Source organism: Ruditapes philippinarum, unplaced genomic scaffold (genome assembly GCF_026571515.1).
Source record: "Ruditapes philippinarum isolate M1 unplaced genomic scaffold, ASM2657151v2 ctg487_1_1_1_1, whole genome shotgun sequence".
In the NCBI taxonomy this organism is placed as follows: Eukaryota; Metazoa; Mollusca; class Bivalvia; order Venerida; family Veneridae; genus Ruditapes; species Ruditapes philippinarum.
This window is the reverse complement of record NW_026866805.1, coordinates 194,155-220,645: the sequence shown is the minus strand read 5'-3', so window position 1 is coordinate 220,645 and position 26,491 is coordinate 194,155. Positions and strand designations below refer to the sequence as shown.

The 26,491-nt window shown below is 34.1% G+C and overlaps 1 protein-coding gene across 1 annotated transcript in view; it reads left to right on the top strand.

Annotated features, from left to right (window-relative positions):
- LOC132733773 (sushi domain-containing protein 2-like) overlaps positions 1-26,491 on the top strand; it is a 59,597-nt gene that overhangs the window by 15,361 nt on the left and 17,745 nt on the right. The window contains exons 2-4 of the mRNA XM_060720455.1: positions 18,093-18,413; positions 20,843-20,983; positions 24,507-24,666. Coding sequence (XP_060576438.1) covers positions 18,093-18,413; positions 20,843-20,983; positions 24,507-24,666 — 622 coding nt within the window. The remainder of the gene's footprint in view (positions 1-18,092; positions 18,414-20,842; positions 20,984-24,506; positions 24,667-26,491) is intronic.

Sequence of the window (26,491 nt, the reverse complement as noted above, 5' to 3'; positions counted from 1 at the left end):
TTTCTAAATTAAACAGTCTTACAAAACCATAACGTATTTTTTGTTACATATAAAAACAGTCAATTGATAAGAGTAAATCAATTTTACTCCGAGGAAAAAATACATTTTTTTTATCTGTCTGATAATCATATTTACACTCTGTTAACCTGGGGCACGCCCATCATTTGACTATCTCATCATGTAGCAAAAATGCTGATAAAATATCGCTGAACGAATAGTGGTTTAGTTATGTACAATATACATTTACATACGTACGAGTATGTAGTTATCGCTTGGCTTTTAGTTTTTTATAAGTCATTTAAAAGTTGTTGTTTGTGTTTTCATGTGAGTTTATACTTCCGTTTAAAAAAAAGATATTTCATTTCGTCATTTCGTTTCCATTTCGTCCTTTCGTTTCATTTCCATCTATTTTTATAAAGAACTTTCTTCTCTGGCTTCCCGCTTTGCCTCAGCATAAAACAAGACTAACATAAAGTTTCCTTTTAAAAGGAAAGGCTTGCACAGTTGTGCCTTCATCCCAACATATTTATTTGTTTTTATTTTTGTAAAAACGAATATTTTTGTCAAAACGATTTGAAATCTATTCTCTATTGTATAAAACTAATAAAGAAAATAATCAATCGTAAAAATACTAACGTGAAGATCTATCATACTGAAAGGAAACAAGTGTGCACATTTCATTTAATTAATAAGCATGTTCCCAGATACGATGCGCTATCTATAAATCATCACGTGGTAAGGTTAATGATATGCATGGGCTATTTTTAGATTACCTCACCAAGTTCAGTAGATCTAAATATAACTCGATCATGCACTGTGTGATTTGGACCACCCTTTGAAGACGGAATACTACTGCAGTCAACATCCTCTATTGTGTAAAACTAATACAGACAAAAAAACACTTATAAAAGAAACTAACTTTTGCGTCTTGAAAAAGAATTGAAACGGAACAATTTCGTTTATAATTTATTACGGTTTAAATCAATAAATCAAGTAAAAATACGAATCCTATTTATATAAACAAACTGGGATTACCGAAGTAACTAAAATAGCTTAGATTTCCGTAATATTACTTCGTCTGATTCCGCAGTATGACGGAATCGCCCGAATTGTCACGATTGCAATCGGAAGTACATCGGCTATTATCATTAATCCGAAGAGTGACGGAAAAGGCCGAAAAGTTGCGATTGGCACGATTTCAGCTGGTTTCCCGTTCAATCATGCACTTATAAATGTAAGCAGAAAACCACCTAACCGGAACAGGTTTTCCAAATGAAATGGCTTGCAGCCGTGGCTGCAAGCCAACAATGAAGAACCTCTAGATTCTTGTTTATTTTAATGATTTTTTTTAAAAATGTATTAAAAAAATACTGTCAAGTGAACAAAGAAGGGAATTTGTGCTTTCCGTACAGCACGTGTAATCCAAGCTAATTACCAAATAAAGGTCAAAATATAAAAAATAGCCCTACATGCGTTAGTCACGCGACACATACTGCCAAATCAGTCATTCATTTCCTGTAAGATTTAAATTATTACTTGAATTGTGAATAATTTTACTTTGTCTAAAATCCTTATTCATTTTTTTCAATGTTTTTTTCTTGAAATTCTTTGACTCATCTGGAGGCATGCAGCTTTAGGCTATAATTATATGTTTAGTACATTTTAGCCGATATCATTTGCAAACATGATCAATTTTATTCGTTTACTGAATGAAATTATGTAATCGAAACTTTTCGGCCCTTTTCGTCTGTCTTCGGATATTATTAATAATAACCGAGATGTTCCGATTGTGAATTTGCAATAAAAGCTTTCATGTTCATCAGCAAAAGCCGTCCTGGTAAGCTCAATAGTAGTAGAGCGTTGGAATCGGGCGACCCGGGTTCGATTCTCGGACGGCGCAGGTCACTTTCGTTGCGACTGATCATGAAATCCTTCCTAAGGTCATTCGCACTATACCTCTGCTCTGGCATGTACAGAAGTTTCAGTTCCTTGCGAAAGTGAAGGCCACTAGTAATGGTAAACTGCTCGACAGCGGGCCTGCCCAGGAACGATGCGGTGGTGGAACTGTGCTCTTGTGAGTTCAACGTGACTTACTGTCGTGATCCGGACTGAAACCACCACCAGCAGCAAAAGCAAACTCAATAAAACTTAAATGGCATATTGGTGAATACCATTTTTTATTGGTCGGTAATTTTAGCTAGTTAATTTTAGAAAACCGTACTTAATTGACAATACATCTACAATAATTGCGTCATTGAAGTTAAATTTATTTTCGTCTGTAACAGGTAATTTCAACAAGGAAGGAAAATTACTCAGACGAATTGAATTGTTTGAACACGGTTTGGAAAAAAGAAACCGATAACGATAATATTTCTCAAATTTTAATTGTCTGCTTCAAACGACGCAATAAATAATTTTGACCTTATGTTGGAGTTTCCGTTCGTTAGTAAAACTAAGCGTTTTTTTCCCTGTGAAAATATATTAACCTAATGAATTTCTTAAATGAACTTGCTTATCTTCCAATGTGGACAAAACATTCCCCCGCTTTAGTGAATGTTTTAAACTGACTGCTGGCCATGGTGCACCGACTGAACTTAGTCGCTTCGGTCGTCTACACTGGTTAAATGGGTAGATTCTTTTGCCGCCAACAGGCTAAAGGTTAAAGCAGTATGAGTCCGGATTCTTGTTCTTGTTGGTTTTGTTGATAACTATGTAAGAAATGCTCCATTTGGTTACCGAAATGTCGGCAGATATAAATAAAGTAATATTAACTAACATATAAAACCTGTTGAATCTTTTTAATTGGACGGGTCCAACTTCCATTTTTGGGACTGATCATTAACAGTTTTTGGTATATCAAGTGATTTGAAGCAGGTCAGACTGAATGAATGGATGTGCAGGCTGGCCTGGCTCTATACTGGTGGCAAAGGCTAGCCACTTGCAGTTTTTTACCCAAAATATTTGATTATAGACACTCTGTTTTGAAACAAGTTCTTGTAAGTTATTAAATCAGTTACTTTTGACTGAGTCATGTCGGGTTTGTTCTGTTGTGAATAAGAAATGTGCAATACATAAAATATAATGTGTTTTATTATTCTATCCGCAAGAAGGCAGGTCGGTACTGTAGATCTATTAAAATATTTACATAATTAAGCAGTTATTAATAGATTAAGCAGCTGTTTCAGTTTGAATTATGGTACAGTTTGTTATTTGAATATAGTATTGTAAGGAAAAGCAAGCAAAAGGAACAGACCATTTAACCGCTCCCTCCCCCGGAAAAAATAAATAAAATAAATTATATAAATTAATTAATTAATTAGATATATTAGATAAAATAAATGTATTAAGTGAAATAAATTTATAAATGAATTTAATATATTAGATAAAATAAATAAATAAATAAGGAAATAAAAATGAATAAAAAAAATAAAAAAGTAAATTTATTAAAGAATTAAATTAATAAGAAAAATAATTATAATAAAAAAGTCAACAAAAACCAAAACATTAAACACGACTATGATATTTAAAACTCTGAAAGAACATATCTCTATACTGAGCTATTGTTTCACATGCATTTCATACGGTATTATCTGATGAGATATGATAATTATATCATAAAGATGAGTTCTTTGTGATATGAATAGATATATTAATGTTATATGATGCGATATGAATATGTGATATGATTTTGCGGATATGATTTGCAATGATATAATGACTTTTATGCTTACTTGATAATATTTTTTTTGAAAATATTATATGTTTTTGCTATAAGTAATTGGTATGCTTATATGATTTATATGTTTTGATATGATTGTGTGGTATACTAGTATTTGTATGTTTTCAGACGTGTATTGGTATGCTTTTATGATATTTTTTATTTTATATACATGTAAATATATATTTGGTTTTATGCCGGCTATTAATTTTACTTAAACATTCAAAACAACTAAACAATACAGTTGTGCAACCTATTTGGAAAAAAATGCCGACTCGTCTAGAAAAGTATGGCGACCTTTATGTGCCATTAATAACAGTTTTTATGTCATATAGCGGACGCAGAAAAGCACGGCAAACAGTAAAGTTGTCGTTCAAATTTTTACCACGTCTCACGAAACTTATACATGGCCAGAATCAGCCGCCATACAAAGCCGCCATCGCTCAGATTCTAGCAACAAAAAAAGATGAAAAAAAACGAAGCTGTTTCTTAAGAGAGACATAAACTATGAGTGAAATAGGTGTATCAACAGAACATCAGAATAGCCCGCTGTTTCTACAGTCTGCAAGAATTCCTCGGGTTTTTATTTTCTGAGAACACGTGAAATTTCTTTCCGCCATACTCCCACGAGAGTTTCGTGTTTTCTGTGTTTGTAAAAAAGTTCTATATTGCTATTATGACCTTTAAAATAAAATTCCTGTTGGTAATCAGCAATAAGATTTGGCATTATTTTTTATCTCACAGATACGTTTATTAGAGATATGTTTATTCTTCTTCCCAGATTAAACCCTTACCCCGCCAAAAATCTTAAATGAACGCGTTCACCTTTCAATCTGGACGATACCATTCACGATTTTTAGGGGAAATTTTAAAATATGTACTACGTGTTGCGTCTGTCCCGTGGTTTTGTATAACGGCCCTTTATTCAACTCATAGTGGCGACTTTAACAGAAGAGGTTTGATTGTCTCTGGGACCGGGGGTTACAGCTGACTGGAACGTGATGTCAGAAATAAATTAATTCTTCCTTTATTGGAAAAGGCAAACATGTGTTTTATAAAGATTAAATAATGGTTTAAATCATTAAAAATGCTTATTACCTGAAGAACGTAGCACTGAATGTGAAAAAGTCATAAAAGTAGCAAAATGTAAACAAAGTAGTATTTTGACTTCCATACAAAATACTAAATTACTATTATTAAAAAAAAGAAACAGAACAAAATCTGGTTCTTGTAATTAGCTTATTTGTAATTAGCTAATGAGTATATTTTTGACACCATCAATAAAAAGTTTTTGAGAAATAAAAATAACAGCATTTCTTGGGCATTATGGGTCTTTAAAGAAAATCTTTGAGGAAAATCTTTGTTTCACATCTTTTAATTTACCTAATAAGAAACCGGACTTAGTAACTAACCGGAAAACTATGCGTGGCCTAGTGTTATAGTGACAACCCCCTCGGGAAGGGAGGAGTTTATTTAAATTAAATTGATAAAATTTATCTGTAGGCAAGTATTGGTGTAAAATTCAAACACCAAACTTAATTTGATATACATGTTTCAACACTCCGTACATTGAAATATGTATATATTATTGTAAAGTTACTTTAGATCGCGTGTTTGACACATATAAGCAAAACAAATTATTTTTGAAAGTCAAAATTATTTTTTCTAATGAGCATACTTACTTCCTTTAAAGTTTGATTGAATCTTTTCAAACATACTATGCAAATCGCCACGGTAATAAATGTTTCAAGGTGACAAACTGACATTTTGCTTAAAGGTGATACTGTTTTCAAAATATGCTACTGTACCACTGCCTGTCAGTTTTATTGATGCATGATTTTCTTTTCTTTTCATTTATTTACTGTCGCATTTTGGTTACTTATACCTTACGACGCCTCCCACCCTACGAGGTGCAACGCCTCCCACCCTCCGAGGTGCAACGCCTACCACCCTACGAGGTGCAACGCCTCCTACCCTACGAGGTGCAACGCCTCTCACCCTCTGAGGTGCAATGCCTCTCACCCTCAGAGGCCGGTTGTTTAAGGTCTCTAAGGCAGTGCACGGATGTAGCAGTAGGTTTGTTGCAGGGGCAGCCCTGGTTCTTATACATGCGCGGTATAAGAAACCGATACACGAGACCTCGTTTGATTAGGTCCCTAACTGTAATACTAGTCCAGCGCTTTACTACCGGTACTGAGGATTCGCCAAGTGTGTGTTTGGTTTATTTATCCTGGCAGAGAGGTAACCAAAAATTAACCACATTGTCGAGCTATATGCTTCAATGGATAAACTGTGTCGGTTGGTTTATATTTAATAACCTGTATGCTCTCCCTTGGCACGTGCTATTAATATGCCTTCACTCTTTGACATGACTTTGACTTGTTTACCAACACACGGCCTACAGTTAGTACACTTCGTCTTAAATTATCTTGTTTGAAGCTCTCCCATTGACAGGTACGGGTCTTTCCATCTTAATTCGGTAAGGGTATAAATAATTTTGAATCTTATCGTTGTCATCATCTAATCAATCTTAATATTATCTAAATGCAGTTTATTTTCTTCAGCATGTTCAGTAAATAAATACCTATGTAACTTATCGTACAAAGATTACACGGTCTAGTCACCTTGTTTACATCGGAGTCTCGTGGTAGAACTACTTTCAGTCCTCCTTATTTCCGGGATGATTACGGCGAGGTGTCCCGAATAGTAACAAATTACAGTGTATTTCTGTATATTGGTACAAATTACAGTCTATTCAGGTATATTTGCCACGCGATTCTGTCACTTCGCTATTTAATCATATCATTAAGGGGCGTATGCTATAACTGGCCTGCAAAATAGTGCTTATTTACAGCGGAATCCGGTACTCTACAGTAACATATATTACAAGTATTAATACCACTATCTCTGCGCCTCTTTAGATGAAACATCTTTATTTATTCCCAACTCACGCTGGCATTAATTTAACGGATATTTTTGTCGTGAAAAACGTTTGTTTACGACATAGGAGCATAAACAGTCGATTGACAATATTCGGCAAACCAGTCGCAACTTTACGGACATTCTAAGGACCTTTATGAATAATAGTCGTGGTGTTCCGATGTGATACATTCGGAATATCTTGTTGATTATCAATATTTATAAATATTATAGTCTGTTGCATATTTCTCCCATGCGCCATCGGCTAAATAATCACCGAGTATAATTCTGTGGCTATAATATATGGTCAAGCCACTTAGATTTTCATCAGTATTTTGAGTACTGATTACAATTACTGCAACGTAGTTTATTATTGCACAAATCTATAATTTTCCAAAAAAAGTTTATTTTTGCACAAATTCATAATTTCCCAAAATGCTTCGTGGGCTTAGCATGGGGGTATATATAACATGCTTAATCAATGTTTACCTTTCAACATTTTCAAAGGTTTGAAAAGTTTAAACGATTATTATTAACATGAAAACAGGGGGTATTTTTGCTACATTTCATGCACAATCTACCTATGAAAGTTTAAAGAAATCTAATTGACTAGAAACATATTAACTGTTGAAATACCGTAGTAATTCTACAAGAACGCTGGAAAAAGGAATAACGCTAAAAACATTTTTATCATGTTGATTTTAGAGCTTGTAAATATGTAGCACGTAAAGTTGCTGCTTTTAACGGCAATTGAGATATGTTTTCAATTTAATAGTTATACACAGTATGCATTTCTTATCCCCATACCCATCCTCGCCTGTCACTCCAATCACCTCTCTTGACGTTTCATTTAGACCTCAAAATGAGGCCATTTATCTCCCTTGCTATCTCAGTTACAATATTTGACGTTTTCTGTTACTAGAGTTACCTTCCTTGGTGTTAAGTTCTCACAATGATTACCTCCCTTGGCAGATTTGCACTGATAAGGGGAGATCACTGCGTAGGAGATTGAAATATTGTAGTTGTCTCCCATGAAGTTCCGTTCTGTCTCAAGTTATCTCTATTGACGTCCCTGTGTGACCAATCGTCTCCCATAAGAATATTATGACGTTTTCCCGACATAATAATGGTCGAATTGATATTATGTTCTGGCAGTTTAGCTGACTACGACATTTTGTATACTTTAATCACCTTATATATATTTGTTTTAATATCAATATCTGTTGAAAATTAGCGGAAAATGTAAAATTATTGATGATGAAAATAACATAAGGGCTGTAACTGCGCCGTCATGTATGGTAAAAAATGTTAAAAAATGCAGTGCTGCACTAAATGTTTCGTCACCATACCATGTTGTAATAGAGTTGTTGAAGATTTCTATCAGGACTGATATTGTGTCTTAGACATAACAAAGATTGGACTGTTTTTGACACTCCGACATTGCAAATATTGGGCTTAGTATTATTGTTAGTTTTTTTTTTTCATTTTACGCCTTTTTCAACAGTATTTCAGTCATATAGGCGGATTATTGTTAGTAAGGCATTCCAAAGAGAGATGCTTTAGAAATGTAAGTAGAATAAAAGCACAGAGAAATTAATTGTTTTGTTTTATGTTTTGGGAGGTTTCAATGCGTTTGTGATAGTTTCAATAATTTCAGTGCATTTATTACAACAATTTCTGCCGGTGCACTAACAGCTTGCAACTTGAATAAAATTTATCATGTAATTTAGTTAATTTATATCGGAGAACTTGGTTACACCTTAGGTTTTTGTGAACCGATTTTTTTATTTATTTGTCTGATAAAACATTAAAATGTTCAACTGTTTCTGGTCCTCATGAAAATGTTAAGTGAATATTTAATTTGATATTTTTGTTTCATTTAAATGTAAGTAAAGCTAGAACTATTCCGGGGTCCATTTCGGAGAAGCTTTCTGAAACTTTATACATGAAATGCATGTAGTGATAGTCTTATCACAGATGATTAGCGGCGGATTCCGTTTTATTCCGTACCAAAGCTAATCTTTCTCGGTACTTTCCGCCTAATAGTATTATTTTGGTCCAGATGTGTTGCGCATTATCAAAAAATTATATTCTACACCATCAAATTGAATTCGACACATCACGCGGGACTACGTTCTTATGCACATGACTAAAAGCGAATTTAAAATAAGGGTGGCCTGGGGATGAAAGGTGAACGTTTTAGCTTGACTGGCGTGTTAGCTGTAAACGCCCAAGATAGGATTTCTCTCTTTTCTGTAACTAGACAATAAGTCGGCGATGAAATTATAGGAAGTTTACGAGATGTAAATATACAGAAATAAAAATACGTTTTTGTTGAAAGTACCAGTCGGGTGAAGGTGTAAAAATATTTTCATTAATAATTGCATTGTTGGAACATAAACCTGTGTGTTCATTTAAGCAAGCTGTTTACTTAAACATATCAGTATTGTTGGTCTCTGAGTTCTAAAAATAGATTTAGTTAGAGTTGGCAGTCTGTGAAAGTTCAGCCTCAAAGGGTCTTTAATTTCTTTAAATTAATTCAGTTAGAGTTGGCAGTCTCTCAAAGGGTCTTTGAGTTCTAAAAATAGATTCAGTTAAAGGTGGAAGTTCAGCCTCAAAGGGTCTTTGAGTTCTAAAAATAGATTCAGTTTAAGGTGGAAGTTCAGCCTCAAAGGGTCATTAAGCTCTAAAAATAGATTCAGTTAAAGGTGGAAGTTCAACCTGAAAGGGTCTTTAATTTCTTAAAATAGATTCATTTAGAGTTGGCATTCTGTGAAAGTTCAGCTTGAGTTCTTAAAATAGATTTAGTAAGAGTTGGCCAACATCGTCTAGAATAGAACGCTTCATGGCTTCAGTATTACTATATAAGTTTTTAGCCCGTAACCTACTCGAACCGGAACCTTTGCCACCGGTAAAGAGCCAGGCAGGACTGCACAATACTATACGTGTGTACAATTTGACCAGCTCAATATTCATGTTTGAATTTGGAATCCCTCATATTTTAAATGGACTGTTCCAATTTCAAAGCAGGGCAAAATACATTTTACAAATTCAGTGGGTTAAGTGATGAAGGATGCAAAATACATATAGACCACATACGGGAACGCAGCTTGTTTTATTTACTCCGCCGTATAGTATGTCTGGTAACAGGTTGATATTTAGGTATCATATATCAGTGTAGGTAACCTCTAACGTAATGTTTTATTTAATGTATTTGACATGATATACATCCGATATACCACGACATCTTTAACTGTCCTAACAAATGGTATGAAAGAATTAAATTCTCAACTTAGGATTAAAGGAACGATTGTAAAAAATAAAATAAATGAATATGAATTTAAGACTAAATGTCCTTTAAACATTTTTTGCAAGAGTTTCTCTAAATAGCATTTAAGGCAATGCTTTGAGGGAAAAAACAACAGAGCAAACAACAACAAAAGAAAAAAAAACAAAAAAAAAAAAAAAAAAAAAAAAAAAAAACAAAAAACAAAAACAAAAAAAAAAAAACAACAACAAAAAAACAACAAAGAAATAAACAAACAAAAAAGACAAATAAAAGACTGTACACACCCTTTTAAAACTCACTGATTTTTATTTTTTCATTGACGCTATTATTAGGTTTAGTTTAAACTTTATTTATTCAATAAATTGATTGTACATTAAACAACATTTACAGACATTTCACAACAAAGAAAATCACACTGGATTAGAAAACAAGTAAACCAATACTCACTTTTATTACTTATACCAATTGCTATCCAGGAAAAGGTAGATAAATAAAAATACAAAAATATTACAGTAAGATGTAAGCTCTTGGAATGTACAATGAAGAATACGAGAATGTTTTAAGGTTTATTTTAGTGTTACTATCGCGATGGGTTTGAATCCAGCAAGACTGTCTTGTGAGTTGTTATATATTTAAGGACTAAGGATACATGTACTATCCAATCAGTCACCGTAGAATCAGTTGTGAGAAAGTTGTTGGTTCTAGAGCTAGAACTGCTTCCTGGAATGATGAACTAGGTGTTACTTGAATTCCTCTTCCACTAGTAAAGTTGCCATTCAAATTTGTCGAATTTGCACGTTTTCCAATGTCCAAAATTCATCATTGATCTCGTCATTTAACATCCTCTATCATAAATATATATGGAATCTACGGAAGACAATAGGTGCCACCTTCGCGATTACATTGTATTGCGCTGTTGGTCGTTTTTAACAATGACCCAACAGAAATTACAAATATCATATGGGATTTATAACGAAACAAATTCAAAAATAGTTGATCAGCAACACAAAGCAAACAAAGTTCATATTTTATTACCTCTAGAAACTTTAAATATCAAAACGTCTCAGATGTTTTGCGTTATAATAGAGGGTTTTATTTGATTATAAAACCGCAAACTTCCTACTAGAATGTTGAACTTTTTGTTATTTGTTGAAGTGGTTGTGATAAAAAAGTGCATGATATAGTTCAAGTGGATTTTGAAATATGAGCCACTGCACTTCCTGGCTACGTGGAATGTTTTTTGTTTTGTTATACTCTATTTCAGGCTAGTCTAGAGTTCCTTCCCTTTACACTTTCCGCAGGGAACCGGACTAATTTCTGGCAATCGCAACTTTTCGGCGCTTTCCGTCAATCTTCGGACAAGGTTATTATCGATAATAGCCGATGACACTCCTAATGTAATTTCAGACTTGCATAATAATATTTTGAAAAATATCTTTTTCAACTCGAAGCGCGTTAAAACAATAACAACAATACAAGTTCGAAGAATAATCTCACAGAGTGAATTTTGAATCACAAACACGTGGGGGTCAGACCCTACCCCCGGCTTGAACCGCCCCTTTAAACGGTCAAGTGTCAGTATTTTAAATTTACACGTGTATATCTTATCCATCTGTGCATTTCTTACGTACTAAGGCGAGTGTAGTAATTGGTCTTATATAATTTAAAAATAGAAATAAAGGGCATATTCTCTTGTTCGTGGGTAAATAAATGGGGGTTAGTAACGAGTCAGAAATACAAAAAAAAATATGGATCAGACGAACATCCAGTAATATTTCGAAAAGCAACATCAACCCCTCCAACACCAGACCTAGTGAAAAATACCCCCCCCCCCCCCAAAAAAAAAAAAAAAAAAAAAAAAAAAAAACTACAAAAAAAAAACAACGACAAGTCTCCATTTATTTTCGTCAAACTTTTATGATAAGGGCAATAGACCGAATTCGACCTTAAATGTCTGTAATGTATACCATATGCGTTAAGGAAGCTCTTGTACGAAAAGATGGCTTACATGATGCCTAAATTAACGAAAATTCCGGGAAAATACCAGATTGTATAATAACTAAAATAAATCATACATTTATGGCAGAAAAATGTGAATAAATCAGCATTCTGGTGAAAAGTTGAACATTTTAACGCGTTCACCGATATCGACATTTGTGTGGTTCTGTCTGTTTTTTACACTCTCAAAAGTAAACGGTTTGTAAACAAAGTATAGGCGTTGTCAGTTATCATCGTATAAAAAGAGAAGAAAATAATTATGATATTCGTTTCTGGGTTGTTACATATGGAGGACTTTGTGTCAAGGCCAAAAAAATAAATAACGTTCATTATTTATTTGAGATTTCTTTTATTCAGTTACACTTTGACTCGCGGATTTGTTTAGAAAATATTATCTAAATGTACAGTGCTTCCCTTGTAGAGAAAAGAATAAAGGTGACCGCGTGAAGATTGACATATACATAAGGCAGGATTCGGGCGCGAAATAGCCTATGGTCACAGTAGGTCGACTGGACAACGCAAAAATTTTTACAGTGGTTAGACTATAGTGTCGTCATAAAGTAAATCACCATAAGTTCGATCTCTGGTTGATCACCGAAACTGGGCATGCGCAGTGCACCGACTTAGTGCGACACAATCAATAGCGCCCGAATCTTGCCACACTGCTGATTGTAAAGAATACATAATAGTATGATTGTAACTGGCAGAATATCTTCAATAATCTAAACTTATTGTAATTATCTTCTAAAGAAAACTAATTGGGATACTTTGTATGTGTGATTTCTTTAGATATTTCTTTAGTAGTTATCGTGACAAATTACGTATACATTATACATTGTACTACTTCTAATATTAATAATACTATAAAAAACAACATGAAAAAATAATATGAACAGCTTGAAATTTTGAATACGTTTTGAATAATTATGTACTTTTTTGATGCTTCAGTCACACTGATACTTAAGAAGTCGTCACTTCCGGTTCAAATGCGTCTCTATGCATGCCACGAGGCATCATTTCAGAAACCCTTAACCTGCTGGAACCGGAAGTATTTTAGCCTTTGCCACCAGTACAGAACCAGTCCAGCCTGCACCTCTAGACTGTGTACTGATGGTTGCTCAATAATTACATTGTGTTACTGAAATCCCTTAAACTTGGAAATGACTGTGCTAAATTCAAAGGAGGGCGAATCCATTACACAAGTTCATTGACTGAGGGTTAAGTATCTCTTCTGATTGGTCGTAAATATTTCAATTTGTTTGCCATTAATTTCATTACCTTCTTCATCAGCTAAATCTCTAATTTTGTTTATATGGAACACTTTGCCAAGCTCTTTAACCATTATCAGAAGCACATGAAATCTCCCTGGAATTAGTTTCGGATCTGACTTATATTTAAATGTGGGCGGGTGCGTATTACTCAGATTGCTTTTAACTCTATCAATGAAGATAATTATTTATGTGCCCTCTCTTTGAAATGATTATACCTATCGATGTAATTAATAACATCGTTAAATTCAGATGTTAGTTGCGTTAAAGCGCTTTGGTAGTCCTTTGTGCTGGAAATTCGAAACTAATTCTGTAAAGCTAATTTTAAAATCTCGCGTGCGGTTTTGTTGGTAGCCATGATGTTTTATTATATAATACAGACGTTATCGTTCTGCATTTTCGGCGACGCCCGATTTTATGATTACTGTTCAGAGAGAAATTGTGTTCTATTTTTAGTTTCGAATTATACTGTCTAGTGTTGTAGTATATAGTATTATTATTACTATTATTTTTGAAAATTTCGTTTTTCATTCCTGACAAGCTGCCAGAAATAACAATAATAAAAACGTGCCTATGCGAACAAATTTAAAAGCATAATTTCATCATGATAATTGTATTGTTGTTGGAAGATAATTTGCATCACGCCTTCGTTTATTTTTCCATGGGAGTTGGCTTTTGTTCTTTGTTGTTTAAAAAGCAACTGAAATTGGCAGGATTTTATGGGCAGACTTCAAGAAGAACAGTTCGATGCAAACCCCCCCCCATTAAAATTGTATGAAATTTCTGAGTGTTGGCGGAATTCTGTAATAATATGAATTTTAGTATATGCAAATTAATTTTAGTTCGATTGTGTTGGAAGTTATTCCCTGCGGTCTGGAGACCGCAGGGTATTGGTACGCGTTTAACTTTTGAGGCATGGAGGAGCACGTGACCTGTTTTCGGTACATGGAGGAGCATGTGATCTGTAAACCGTATATGATTGGTTAATTGACCTTTTCGAAAACCCAGCTAAATACCGTTTGCCGGTACGTTACGGATTTACCTGTAAGGAATTAGTCCGAATTATACCTAATTGAGAAAAAAAAATAATTACCTGATATTTCTAATTTTCTATAATTATTTTACCGTTTAAGGTGGAAAAACTTGAATGATGTGTTTGAAAATTATCAATGTTTCTTTAATATCTATCTCAAATTTTACAAACAATAAATTGTTTAAACTGAAAATCTACAAAATTAAAATATTCGTAGTGGCATCTGCCATCATAAATAGAGATATTTTCTGCGTAAACTTGTGTGTTTACTTTATTTACTTTTTGCTCGGAATTATTCATAAAATGGTAGGCCTATTTAATCATTTTCTTAAAAAGAAATAATTGTTTTATGTTCGACCTTCTCCGGTCTTCAACGGTCACCAGTTTCCAAAGACCTTCTTCTATATTGATCGATTATTGTCAACTATATTCCTGATACAAACGTTTATTTACCCCTCCCCCAAATAATGTTGAAAATAGTTAAATGAAATATCTTAATATCATTAAAATGTTCACCGCAGGAAACCATTTTACTTGTAAACTTATTGAATGAAACACTCTCGAATCTTTCTTGGAACCAACCAGTAGTAAGCAATGAATGTAAAGTTTCTTGCTCAAGGAAACAGGGTTTGAACCTACGTGGTCAGGAATCCTTAGATTAGACTATAGTCCGACGCGTTAACCGCCCGGCCACACTTCCATGCACTAAAATAATAATTATCCCCCGCCGAAAAATTTCGGCGGAGGATATAGAAATAGTCTCTGTCCATCCGACCTTCCGTCCGACATTTTTGTCCGGAGCTTTTCTCAAAAAGTATTTGAGGTATCAACTTGAAACTTCAAAGGTGGATGGATCTCATTGAGGAGGAGTGCAGTGCTTAAGAATGATAACTCTACCCTGCATTATTTTTGAGTTATTGCCCTTTGTTATTTTTCAAAATTAATTTTTGTCCAGAGCATAACTCAAAAAGCCTTTGAGATATCAAAGTGAAACTTCATAGGTGCATAGATCTCACTCAGGAGGTGTGCACTGCACAAGAATGATAACTGTACCTTTTATAATTTTTGAGTTATTGCCCTTTGTTCTTTTTCATACTTAATTTTTCAATTCAATTTTTTTCTCAAAAAGTATTTGAGGTATCAACTTGAAACTTCATAGGTGGATAGATTTTACTGAGGAGGGATGCAGCACACAAGAATGATAACCTACCCTGCATTATTTTTCAGTAATTGCCCTTTGTTATTTTCAGCCATCAGTATTCACATAGGTTTCAAATCTGTAATCACTATAGCCATCAGTTTTCATTACCAAAAGACCTCTTAAAATGGAATTATTCCGCTCTACTACATATACATTCTTCCAATGAGCAAACACATTCATCGGGGGATGGCCATGTTGACATGGCTCTTGTTTAATGATAATGATAATAATAATATGAATTTTGATTTCTTTAATTTGATAAAATATAATCAATATTATTATATTTATTAGAGACTAATTGCCCTTTTCCATTATAGACCAATTATAAATGTACCATCTAGGAATAATGAAATAAAAACACTAAACGTTCGAACATACATGTACACTGAATAAACATAAGGGTAAAATACGATCTTTATCAAACGAAAGTATTTTGTTTACATGTTTATGTTTACTTTTTTTCTAAGATTTAAAAAAAACCGTGGACGCCATCTCCGTTTGAATGTATCCTTCACAGCTTGACATTTTTTAGCATTTCTTTATCCGTACAACATCATTCAATGAAAAGTCAAATGACGTAAGCATAAAACTAATTTTACTAAAGTGAAGTGTCATTTATTTAGTTCAATATCAAAGTGTTTTTGTTTGTTTATTCTTATTAACATAAAAGAAATGTATTAAATTTACAGAATTGTAACGATGTCATTTATCAAAAAGAGGTTTATTATTCCAATTATCTAATGATATATAGTAATGAATTATATAAATATGTTTATTTCAAATAAAGGATGCTGCTGTATTATAAATTCGTTTTAAAGATCCTTGACATGTTAAAAGTCGTATACATACGATTACACAGGGCATTTTTATGCTTCCCGAAGGGTTAGCATATAGTCTTTGGCCGTCCGTCTGTCCGTTCGTCCGCTTTTTCTTGTCCGGGACATTAATAGATGTGCGCATGACATGCATGTATATAACCCCATGTGTATTGCCTAATTCTTCAAATAGTGACTGACCCCTTACCTATGCTTATGACCAATTTCGCCTCGCTCTCATTTCTTTCACTTTCGATTTCGTTAAAGATATTTATTTGCGCTACAGTTCTCTGATAAGACGTTTAGCTAATAAAGTAAATAATGAATGGTCTAACTTTAAAATCGCTATAACCTTAATTACCACTAAATTGGAAGACTGATTAAATTTTGGGCAATTAGGTAAACATTTCTGTCATGTTTTTTTACAGTATATTTTGTTTTTATTTACATCACGTGACCTTGATAATATGTCATTTTAATTAGGGTGTAATGCGGTTAAACCTAATGTTAGTGTAATGTCAAGATTATTACCGATAGGTTGATAAAAAATAATTACCGTATTTACCATGTAATGCGCAACGTATTATTAAACGTTTAGTATTATTTTGCGATTATGACATCTAAGGCGTTCCATAACACCAAACAATAGAGCAGAGCAGAACATAATATTTATATTTCTTTTTTTTCGGACTGGAGCATAGCTCCTCGTCCACAAAAAATAATGATTACTATACATAATCAAAACGCAAAGTAAGCAGATCTTACATGCACAATACTGTAGAGAGATTCAAAATAAAGAGACACATAATATATATCACATATATACCACATATATATCACAAAATATATGTAAGTTATATAAGAGAGTGATCGAATAATAAAACAAGATGAATTATTTAAAGTTCGGCTATTTTGAGTGTAGTGTGTGCATGTTAGGCATTTCATAAAAATAACTGTCTATTTATCTTTCCCGTAAAACATTGTATTTCACACATATAAGCATAAAATGATATTCGTCTTCAATGTCTCTAACTGAACAGACTTCACATAGTCTATAACCGCGATCTATTCTTTGTCTACATGGTGCACATATAAAAACAATTTATATAAATCGCAAAATAACCTTTTCAACTTTGCTATACTGATGCAAACTTCATCTGATAATAAAAACCACATGCTTGTGAAGCAGGAAGAATGGACATAGACTGTTGACTTTGATTATTTTTAATGTCGAACTTTTACAAACTTTTACAATATCTTGAAAGAAAACATTTTACGTAGTCAGAACTTCATGTAGGACTGCAAGGGGAATGGAAATCATTTCCCATTCGAGATGTTATTGTCATGAAATTTGGAGTCTATAGAAGTCAAAAAGTGCCACTTAAGCAGATCCGATTTAGTACGCTGATATAAATGTCCGTATAAGATACTGTTTTGTGTTTGGAAATCTTTAAATATTTCAAATATTTACGATACAAAACTATGTGCAATTTTTATGATGTTGGCGAAATGGAAATAATTTCCGTAATTGTAGATACCGTACGATATGTACCGTATTTACCGTGTTAAACTGTCAGAATTTGGCTTTTCTGCTGAATGGAAAACATATACAATTTTCCGTGTGTGCCATATGAAATCGTCAGAATTTGATACTGTATGATGAAAAAGAAAACATTTACCGTGTAAACCATATAAAATAATGTCAGAAATGTGTAAAGTATGTGTTAATTACTAAAAATAAATACCATATATATGATGTTAAAACCTTAAAACCATGTTGTTGTTGTTGTTTTTTGGTTTATTTCAATGTTTATTTTTAGTATACCTAACATTTTTATGTCCTCATTTCAGGTTAATAACAACGGTATCATAACATTTCGGAAAGAGTTGAAAACATACAAGCCCGTGAACTTCAACACGAAGGAATTTAAAGAAGAAACACCTATTGTTGCCCCATTTTGGGCTGACGTGGACATAGAAAACTTCAGAGACGTTAATTTAGGTGAATGCGTTGTGTTTCGTGTTACAGACGACACTGAGTTATTGAACAATATTACCGAAGACGTTCGGGAACATTTCACTGGACAAAACAATTTTTCTGCGAAACTAATGATCATTGTGACTTGGTATAACGTTGGATTTTACGGGGCTGCTAGAGAAGGAAAATACAAAGTAAGTACATGTGCTTAAAGGCTTTAATAGAAAGAGGCACAGTAGGTATATAACTTCCGTCAAAGGCCGGTTTGACCTAGACTTTAACTTAGTACTATTACATAAAAAAATACATTATAAAAAAACAACATTTGTCCTTCAAAAAATAGACCAGTGTTTTGGAAAAAAGATGGCAGTAAAGTATAATTTGATTGAATTTTAAACTTCTCACTGTAATTTGATTTGCTACGTCTATAAAGGGGGTAGCAAAGAGGGTCCACTGTGTAGGATTTTGGAATTTCAAGTGCACCCTTTTTATCATATAACGTATTTTTTTGTGTGTATTTTAGTTTATTTATACTGGCCACCGGTTTCCCATATGGGCGAGTCCTACACTTCACTTCAGTGTTGTTATATTTTCTGGTCCTTCAGGATCATTGGTGCCAACACTATAAAGTGTTGAGAATTGAGTACCGCTCAAGCCGGTGCTAGGGGGCGTGAGGGATGTTGCACTTATTCATTATCCCTCATGTACAGACTCAATCAAACCGAGTCTGCAATTCTTACGTTATTATGTTGTGATTAATGTTTCCGAGGGATCACTTTGTTTCCAGAACTTTCTACAGAGTATAAGTCATTTTAGATTTGGGAGGATATTGCAAGATAAAGATACAGAAAGATGCTCCAATTTCAGAAGCTTCTCCTGCCAAGTTTTAAAGCACTCGTATATGGGACCTCGAAAGACTGGTTACCAATTTTTAGTTGGCCAGCTCGGGAATCGAACCCACATTGAATGTCGAGATTTCAATTCTCGCGCTCTTTAAGATTGAGCTATTTAGGCTGGCTAAAACGTATATTTTCAATACAGTCTCGGATGCCTTAACTAATCAGTTTCAATGACGAAAATGAAAGTTTAAATTTTGTGCGGCAAAAAGCACTTAAGATACCAGTTATTTTGCGTGAAAAGATACGTCAAAATGTTTGTTAAAACACCTGGTAATACAGCAGTAAATAATATAAAAATCAAACTGCAACAATAGGAATCTCTTCTATGAAATTCCAAACCTTTCGGTTAAACTTACCGTGCATACACGTGCGTGCGCTGTCATACATTAACAAGGAGTTTTGTTTGTACTTTGGAACGCTCTGATGGCGTTTGCCTAGAAACAGTTGATAGCTTGAAATACTTCAGATAATGAATAATCATCGAGGTGTTCCAATTGTTGTTCAGGTTAATAAAGACGCTTGCACCGCGTTCCGCTAACATACGCAACCCTATGTGTCATCCTCCCAATAAATCATATGGGGAAGTCCAAAATTCGCGGTCCCGGGCTATGGCTTGCCCTGCTATAGACTTACACGTGTATATTTAAAAGGAAATCAAGTATAAAAGAATTAAGAATATATAGAATTTTATACTTATCAATTAAATTTTCAGTGTCAGTTCTAGTTGGGCGCCGCCATTTTCAATGTCACCCAATGATTATTGCCGGTGTATTCCGACAACGGAAAAATCGCAACTTTTGGGCTTTAGAAAAATAGTTGAGGTGTTCCGATTGAAAACGGAAGCGGTGCATGAAATTTCGAATGACACCTTATGTTCAACGAAAATTGTAAATAAAAATGAACGAATTTTTTTTATCTGACTTCCCCGTTCATAGATTTTGCTTACTTTCATATTATATATAAAACATGGAAGAACTCATTGTCCCTGTCTAAATTCTTCAAAAGGCAGATGGTCCTTTAGTCGCACAAGACTGGTTATTGATATGTTTGTGGTGAGTTCTGAGCAAGATAAATTGGAAACTGTCAAACTTCATACTTGCCAAAGAAAGTTCTGTTATCCCTTTTGTTATTTATACACGCTTTTAGACGCAGTTTAGTAAATTACATCTATTAGCGTTTTCCAGAAACGCTAAGAATCGCTGTTCATTTCCCTGAGCAATACTGTTCACAAGCTAATTTGAGTTTCGCACATTCTATATAAAGGTAATCCGACAAGAACTCTTTACTTTTTGAAGTATTTTTTCGTCCATTTTGTTATCACGTGGTATTTAAATTACCCATTATGATTGGCTTAGGGCAGGCGGCGGTTAATCGCAATTTTTCGGCCTTTTCCGTCAAACCTCGGTTAATTTGGTAATCGGCGAGATGTTCCGAATGGTATCGTCTGATGTCACGTAAATTTTTGACAATTGCTCGGTACATACAAACAAACTTCCTTTTAGCCGGAAAAAAGTTTGATTTCCCTCCCACATGCATGCTGTACATTTTGAATACTTGTTGCGCATTGCTCTTTTGGAGCAATTTGATATAAAACTAAAAGATAAAAATAATTCTAAAATTAGGTACGGACAATGGTTAATGCTTGAAAGAAAAAATGTTTTGAATATTATGTGTAAAGTGCGCATTAAATTCAATCAGTCGAACTTTTCTCTTCTTTTTTTCAGAGAAACACATTTCAAGCTGTGTTGGCAACAAACGGGGTAAAGTCATTCGCTGTCTTTAATTACAACAATATTACTTGGACAACAGGATCGAACAGCGGTGGTGAAACAAACACAGGATTGTCAGGCGAAGCTCCAGCCGTTGTAAGTCTTCTTTAAACTCGATAATTTCCGTTCGTTTCCGTACCCTTTCTTCCCTAATCCCTCAACTTTTGTTGTGTACAATGTAAAACGTGAATCTTTTACGTTGATGCTTCATCTATTTATCTTTTTTTTATTTTAAATGAATAAATCTTAAAAGTGTCATGGCCTCGCACGGATGATTATAAAGCCTATGATATAATAACAACGAGTATGAATTATGATTAACAGCGCATTCCATTATAAATAATGCTTTATATATAATGTTTATAGTTTATGCGCTCCGTCGCCTTTTTTTCTAAAACCTTAACAATGCAAGCAATGCGTGTATTTACATCTTAATTCATCTAGAAATGAAAAGTCGACAACGCCCTTCGTTCATAAAACGCAAGGTCTGTTGCAGGGGAAAAACATATGCAAATCTCGAATACTACTTAGTTTCTGAACTGTTTTTTTTTATTTCTTAAAATTTATTTGATGCTGATTATCTGAATGGGTACTGACGTCACACTAATTGAGCCTTTTTGTCAAGTTTTTGATGCGTCAGCATGTTATGAATTAGATCAACAGTGAAAGAAGGTGCCCCCTTTAATCTGAATGTCAATAAATTATTTTGCTGATATTTCATAATATAATCATCTAAAGGAAGGAGGGAAAGGTCTTTAATGAATTGATTAAATTGACAGGTGGAGGGCTCGATTACAGATACGTGTTTTCAATACGAAAAATCAAGTGAAGTTTACATCATATGAGCCGCGCCATGACAAAACCATCATAATGCGTTTGCGACCAGAATGGATCCAGACCAACCTGCGCATTCGCGCAGTCTGATCAGGATCCATGCTGTTCGCTTACAAACCCTATAACAACATTGACAGCGAACAGCATGGATCCTGATCAGACTGCGCGGATGCGCAGGCTGGTCTGGATCCATGCTGGTCGCAAACCCATTATGTTGGTATTGTCATGACGCGGCTCATATAATTTTTGGATTTAACTCATTACAGGACTTGAGCAGTACCTCTAGACGCTTGCAGAAATCATGCTCACAAAATAGACAAATATCGTTTTTTTCCGCAAATTATTACATTTTTTTATTCATAATCATATGAAAGGTGAATTAGACCATAAGATTTTAGGATTATATCATTTAAGCGCCTTGTCCGGTATATACCGAATACGGTATTTAGTGTGGTGATCCAATGTTTCTAGCTTATGTTAATGGGGTATCGCGAAATAAAGATTTCACCAAACATATATTGAATTAACTTTTTTTGCATTATACAATGACTTTGAGTTTACGTGCGGGTATTCAAAAATGAAAGTTTTTGTCATATTAGCATAGATCTATAAGTTCAAGACTTGGAAAAATTTCAAACATTTTTTATCACTTTACTTTAATTTCTCACCAAACTGATTTATTTTATTTGAAAAAGATGTTTTATTGCCATCTGTTATAATTTTAAGAACTAGCTCTGTTATGTTATGTCCGAATACTCGGTCACTTAGCATTAAGCAGCAGCACATGCAATCGGTACTCCTCTTCTATTATTGTCTGATAAAAATCAAAGAAGCGTCTAAATAAATAGGAACAATAAAATTCCTAGTCACCCTGTATACTCTTGCGACAGATAAAATAAGCGGAAAAGATATAATAAGCGGAAAATGACTATATTTGTCGATTTTATTTGTTCTATTGACGGGCGTTGTAACCTCAAACAAGCAGTCCGTGAAAATTGATATATGTACATGCACGAAGCGTGTTAAGGCGGATCCCGGAGTTGTGTTTTTCTTTTCTGCCCTGGTGATTTTACTTCACTAAATCATTACTAAGCAGAGTCACTGCGACTATGTACATCATATAGTAAAATGAATAATGTACCGATACAAAAAAAGAAAGAAAAAGAAATGATATTTTGAGCGATAGGCTGTGTTACTTTTTAATACAAATATGTTAACTGCATAACTGCAAGATTTTAATGACATGATTGTATTAAATTTACTTTTCATTTACGTGTTTCATTCACCGCATAAATGAAATTTGAATACTAGTCTAATATTTGCCTCTGAAATAGCAAGGGACTTTGACGTAGATTTTAAAGCTCCTTAAAATGCTCCTCTTGTGGGAACATTGGCCCCGCCTTTTGTGGGGGGACAGCAACACTAAATATGACATTTCAGGGTGGTGAACGAGCGTGCGCAAGGGAACCTTCAATAAAAACGCATAACTCAAAGGACCCAACTAATTGGCGTTGCGATTTTTGCGTCTATATTACGATGACGCATGTTTGAACTGTCTTTCTTCTGTATGCATGTTACCGTGCGCATGCATACGCATCAAAAGAAAAGAAGCAGTGATGCGTTTTTTGCTCGTTTTAATTGCATATTAAACATGTGTATAGGAATATTATCAAAATGTTGATCATATAAAAGGGAAACGCCCTTCCTTAAATATATTTAAAACAAGAGAACATGAGATAGAAAAAGCCCATTCAGACATTTAGCGGAGGAAAGATACCATCATAATACTCGCATATCATCGCATTTTACTGTCTGTGTTTTTATTGGTGGAAATGTTTTTGTTGGAAGGGTGTAACGTTGATTTAGATAATAGCTAAAACATTTTAAACGTACTTTAAATGTTGTTTTTTTTTTCTCTCCCTTTTTTGTTTTTTTTTGCTGGTATTGTATACTAGTATATGCGTTTGAGATACACGTTTTTAACCGAGATTGAGACCGAATTTATTTTATTTTTGCAATTATTCGATTCAGTAAATCACATTTGTAAAGAAATATGCTAAGTTATGTTTAGTAAGAAAAAAACCACACTAGTGACATTAGTTAGTTTTTTTTATATGTAAAATAAAATATAATTTTGGTGCGTACGCAATAAATGCGCAGTAAATCTATTAAATGTGAACATACTATGCGCTTTAAAAAAATTATCCGAAAAAGGATCTTGTCACACTCCAGGTGTCTTTTGCCTTTTACGAAATGCATCGAATTTTTTTTTCTTTTTCGTAATTGGATTTCAGTATCATTGAAAATATTTGTTGATGTTGTTATTTGGCAACATTTTTGTTGGTCCGCTCATATGTCTTCAATTTGGCTAAAAATATGTATGCACAATATTAACAAGGATCATCGCAACGGTATATACTATAGTCGATTTTAACACTGATACAACAATAGTGGAAAAACAGGTATTTTAATGACCAGAATCATAATGAAGGCCACGCCCTCTTATAGTAGAATTTCCTATAAATTTCTCCCGCATTGTGAGGTAGACCCTACATACCCCCGCTCGCCATTATTGCGTCAAAACAAAAGCCGTGTATTGACCCGGCAGTGTGGGTTCAGACAGTTCTCATGGTTAACAATGCTTGCCTTTCTATCACCCGCACTCACCTGAAGATAGACTATGATTTGGTTTCATAGTTTTATGTTTCATATTTGTTACTTAAACGATGAATTTCATTGATAAAAATACAGCTATATAAAGTACATTTTTTCTTCTTTTCCATAGGTCGGGTTTTCCTCAGGAGATCTGGAACAGTATTATTTATACGAAGACTCCGGTACGGACAGAATTGTCAATATTAGCGAGAAAAGCAACATTGGTGTACCCGGAAAATTCATATTCCGTCTTGACGGCCAAGTTGATGATCATAGCTGCTTTAATAGTGGTAAGTAAAATTCAGAACAAGTTTTTTTTCGGTATAACCGTAGCTCGATATCAGCATATTTCGACATAAAAGTCATTTCGACAGAAAACATTTCTTCGACATAAGTACGTATATTCTGACGTAAGCATATTTTTTGACAACAAAAATGTATGCTACGGCATCAGTATATTTCGACATAAAAACATTTGAATAAAAGTATGTTTCACCATTCTTAAATGTTTATAATTCTGTCTAATATTTCCTTTGTTGTAGTCCGTTCCGTACACTAGATGATTAATTTTAAGCGAACAATACGGGTTTTAAACAAGTTTTATTACTTGCGGTAAACTATTACTGAAGATTTTAATATTACCGACTAGGAAAGTGAACCTCATTTACTATCTAAATACAGTTTTCTTTTAATGCCGATTAGTGTTTTATGCTTGCAGACTATCTTGAAATCGAGTGTTCTATAAATAGACACATTGATGTTTTATAAATAGACGCAATGATCTATTCTTGTCAATATATTCTGCAGCTACCTGTATTGAAATGTTACGTGTTAAACTTACCGTCAAAAATACCGCAGGTACGAGTTGAAATCGTTTCAAATGTGAGTCGTTCCATCGTTTCCGCTTCTGAGACGCGTACGGAACAAATCGCAACTTTTCGGCCCTCTCCGTCCGTCTTCGGATAAGGATTAAATTATAGATAATAGCCGAGGATTTTCCCATTGGTACGGAACACTTCTGTTAAAAAGTCCAGTCTATCCAGTCTTAAAATCTACAAAATTTTTGACTGAATGGGGTGGGAGTATGGTGGGTTTGAACTTTTTTGTCGGTGCGCAATTCCTGTCACATTTCTTAAGATTTTTGTCCGATCGTTCACACTGTCCAGGCGCATGGTGTAAAAAGTCGAATTACGTATGAAAATAAATCGGTCAATGAATCAAGTACATTTTTAATTGCAGTCGCTTAACATTTTTACATTGTGTAAGAGAGATGTTCAAGCTTGGTTTGCTATTTTCTTATAAAGTATAGGTTAATCTGCATTAGTAAGCATGCAAAATTACTGTTATTGAATTTTGTAAATGCTGACCGATAAACATTTAGCTGGCAGTAGAAAATGAAAATGATTGCAGTTTTCATATAATATTACACAGATTATCATTCTTTGAAAGTAAATTATCATGCCTATGGTACTAGGGATAAGTGCAGTACGCATCTAAAGTCGGACACCGTGCAGTCAGAATAGAACTATAACGTTCTTAGTATTGCAAAACATTACACGCACGTGTAAAAACATGCTGATATTAAACCCATCACCACGTGCTGGAAACGAGAGTTGTTGGCCTTTGTCACCTGTATAGAACTAGGCATTCGGCAGCCTTGCACATTCGTGCAGCTGAATGTGCAGCTTGATCAGGTTCTATACATGTACTGTTAACAGCAAAGCAGCACAAGACCGTTACTTTCCTGTACGATTGCAATATAATATTTTCGTTAATCTGGATCTTATTTCATATATACTAGTAAGTAACATTGTCGTTGTAGTCCGTTATTAGTATTCTTAGATAAAACGATTTTATTACTGAGTTGAAATTGTATACGGTGTATATTTATTTCCTGCGCTCCGTTACTTTTTGCGGACAGTGTAATATTGGCGTTATCAACCCGGAGAGAGCGTTTCTCGTGAAAGGTTATCAAACGTTATATAGAGGGAAAAAAATCATACTCTTTCAGATATACGCCCAAGTTCAACAGGTGTTGTATTTCCTAGTCATTGATCGAGGCTACCTAGGTATGCTAACATAATGTATTCTTGTACCGGTGAACGTTATGATATC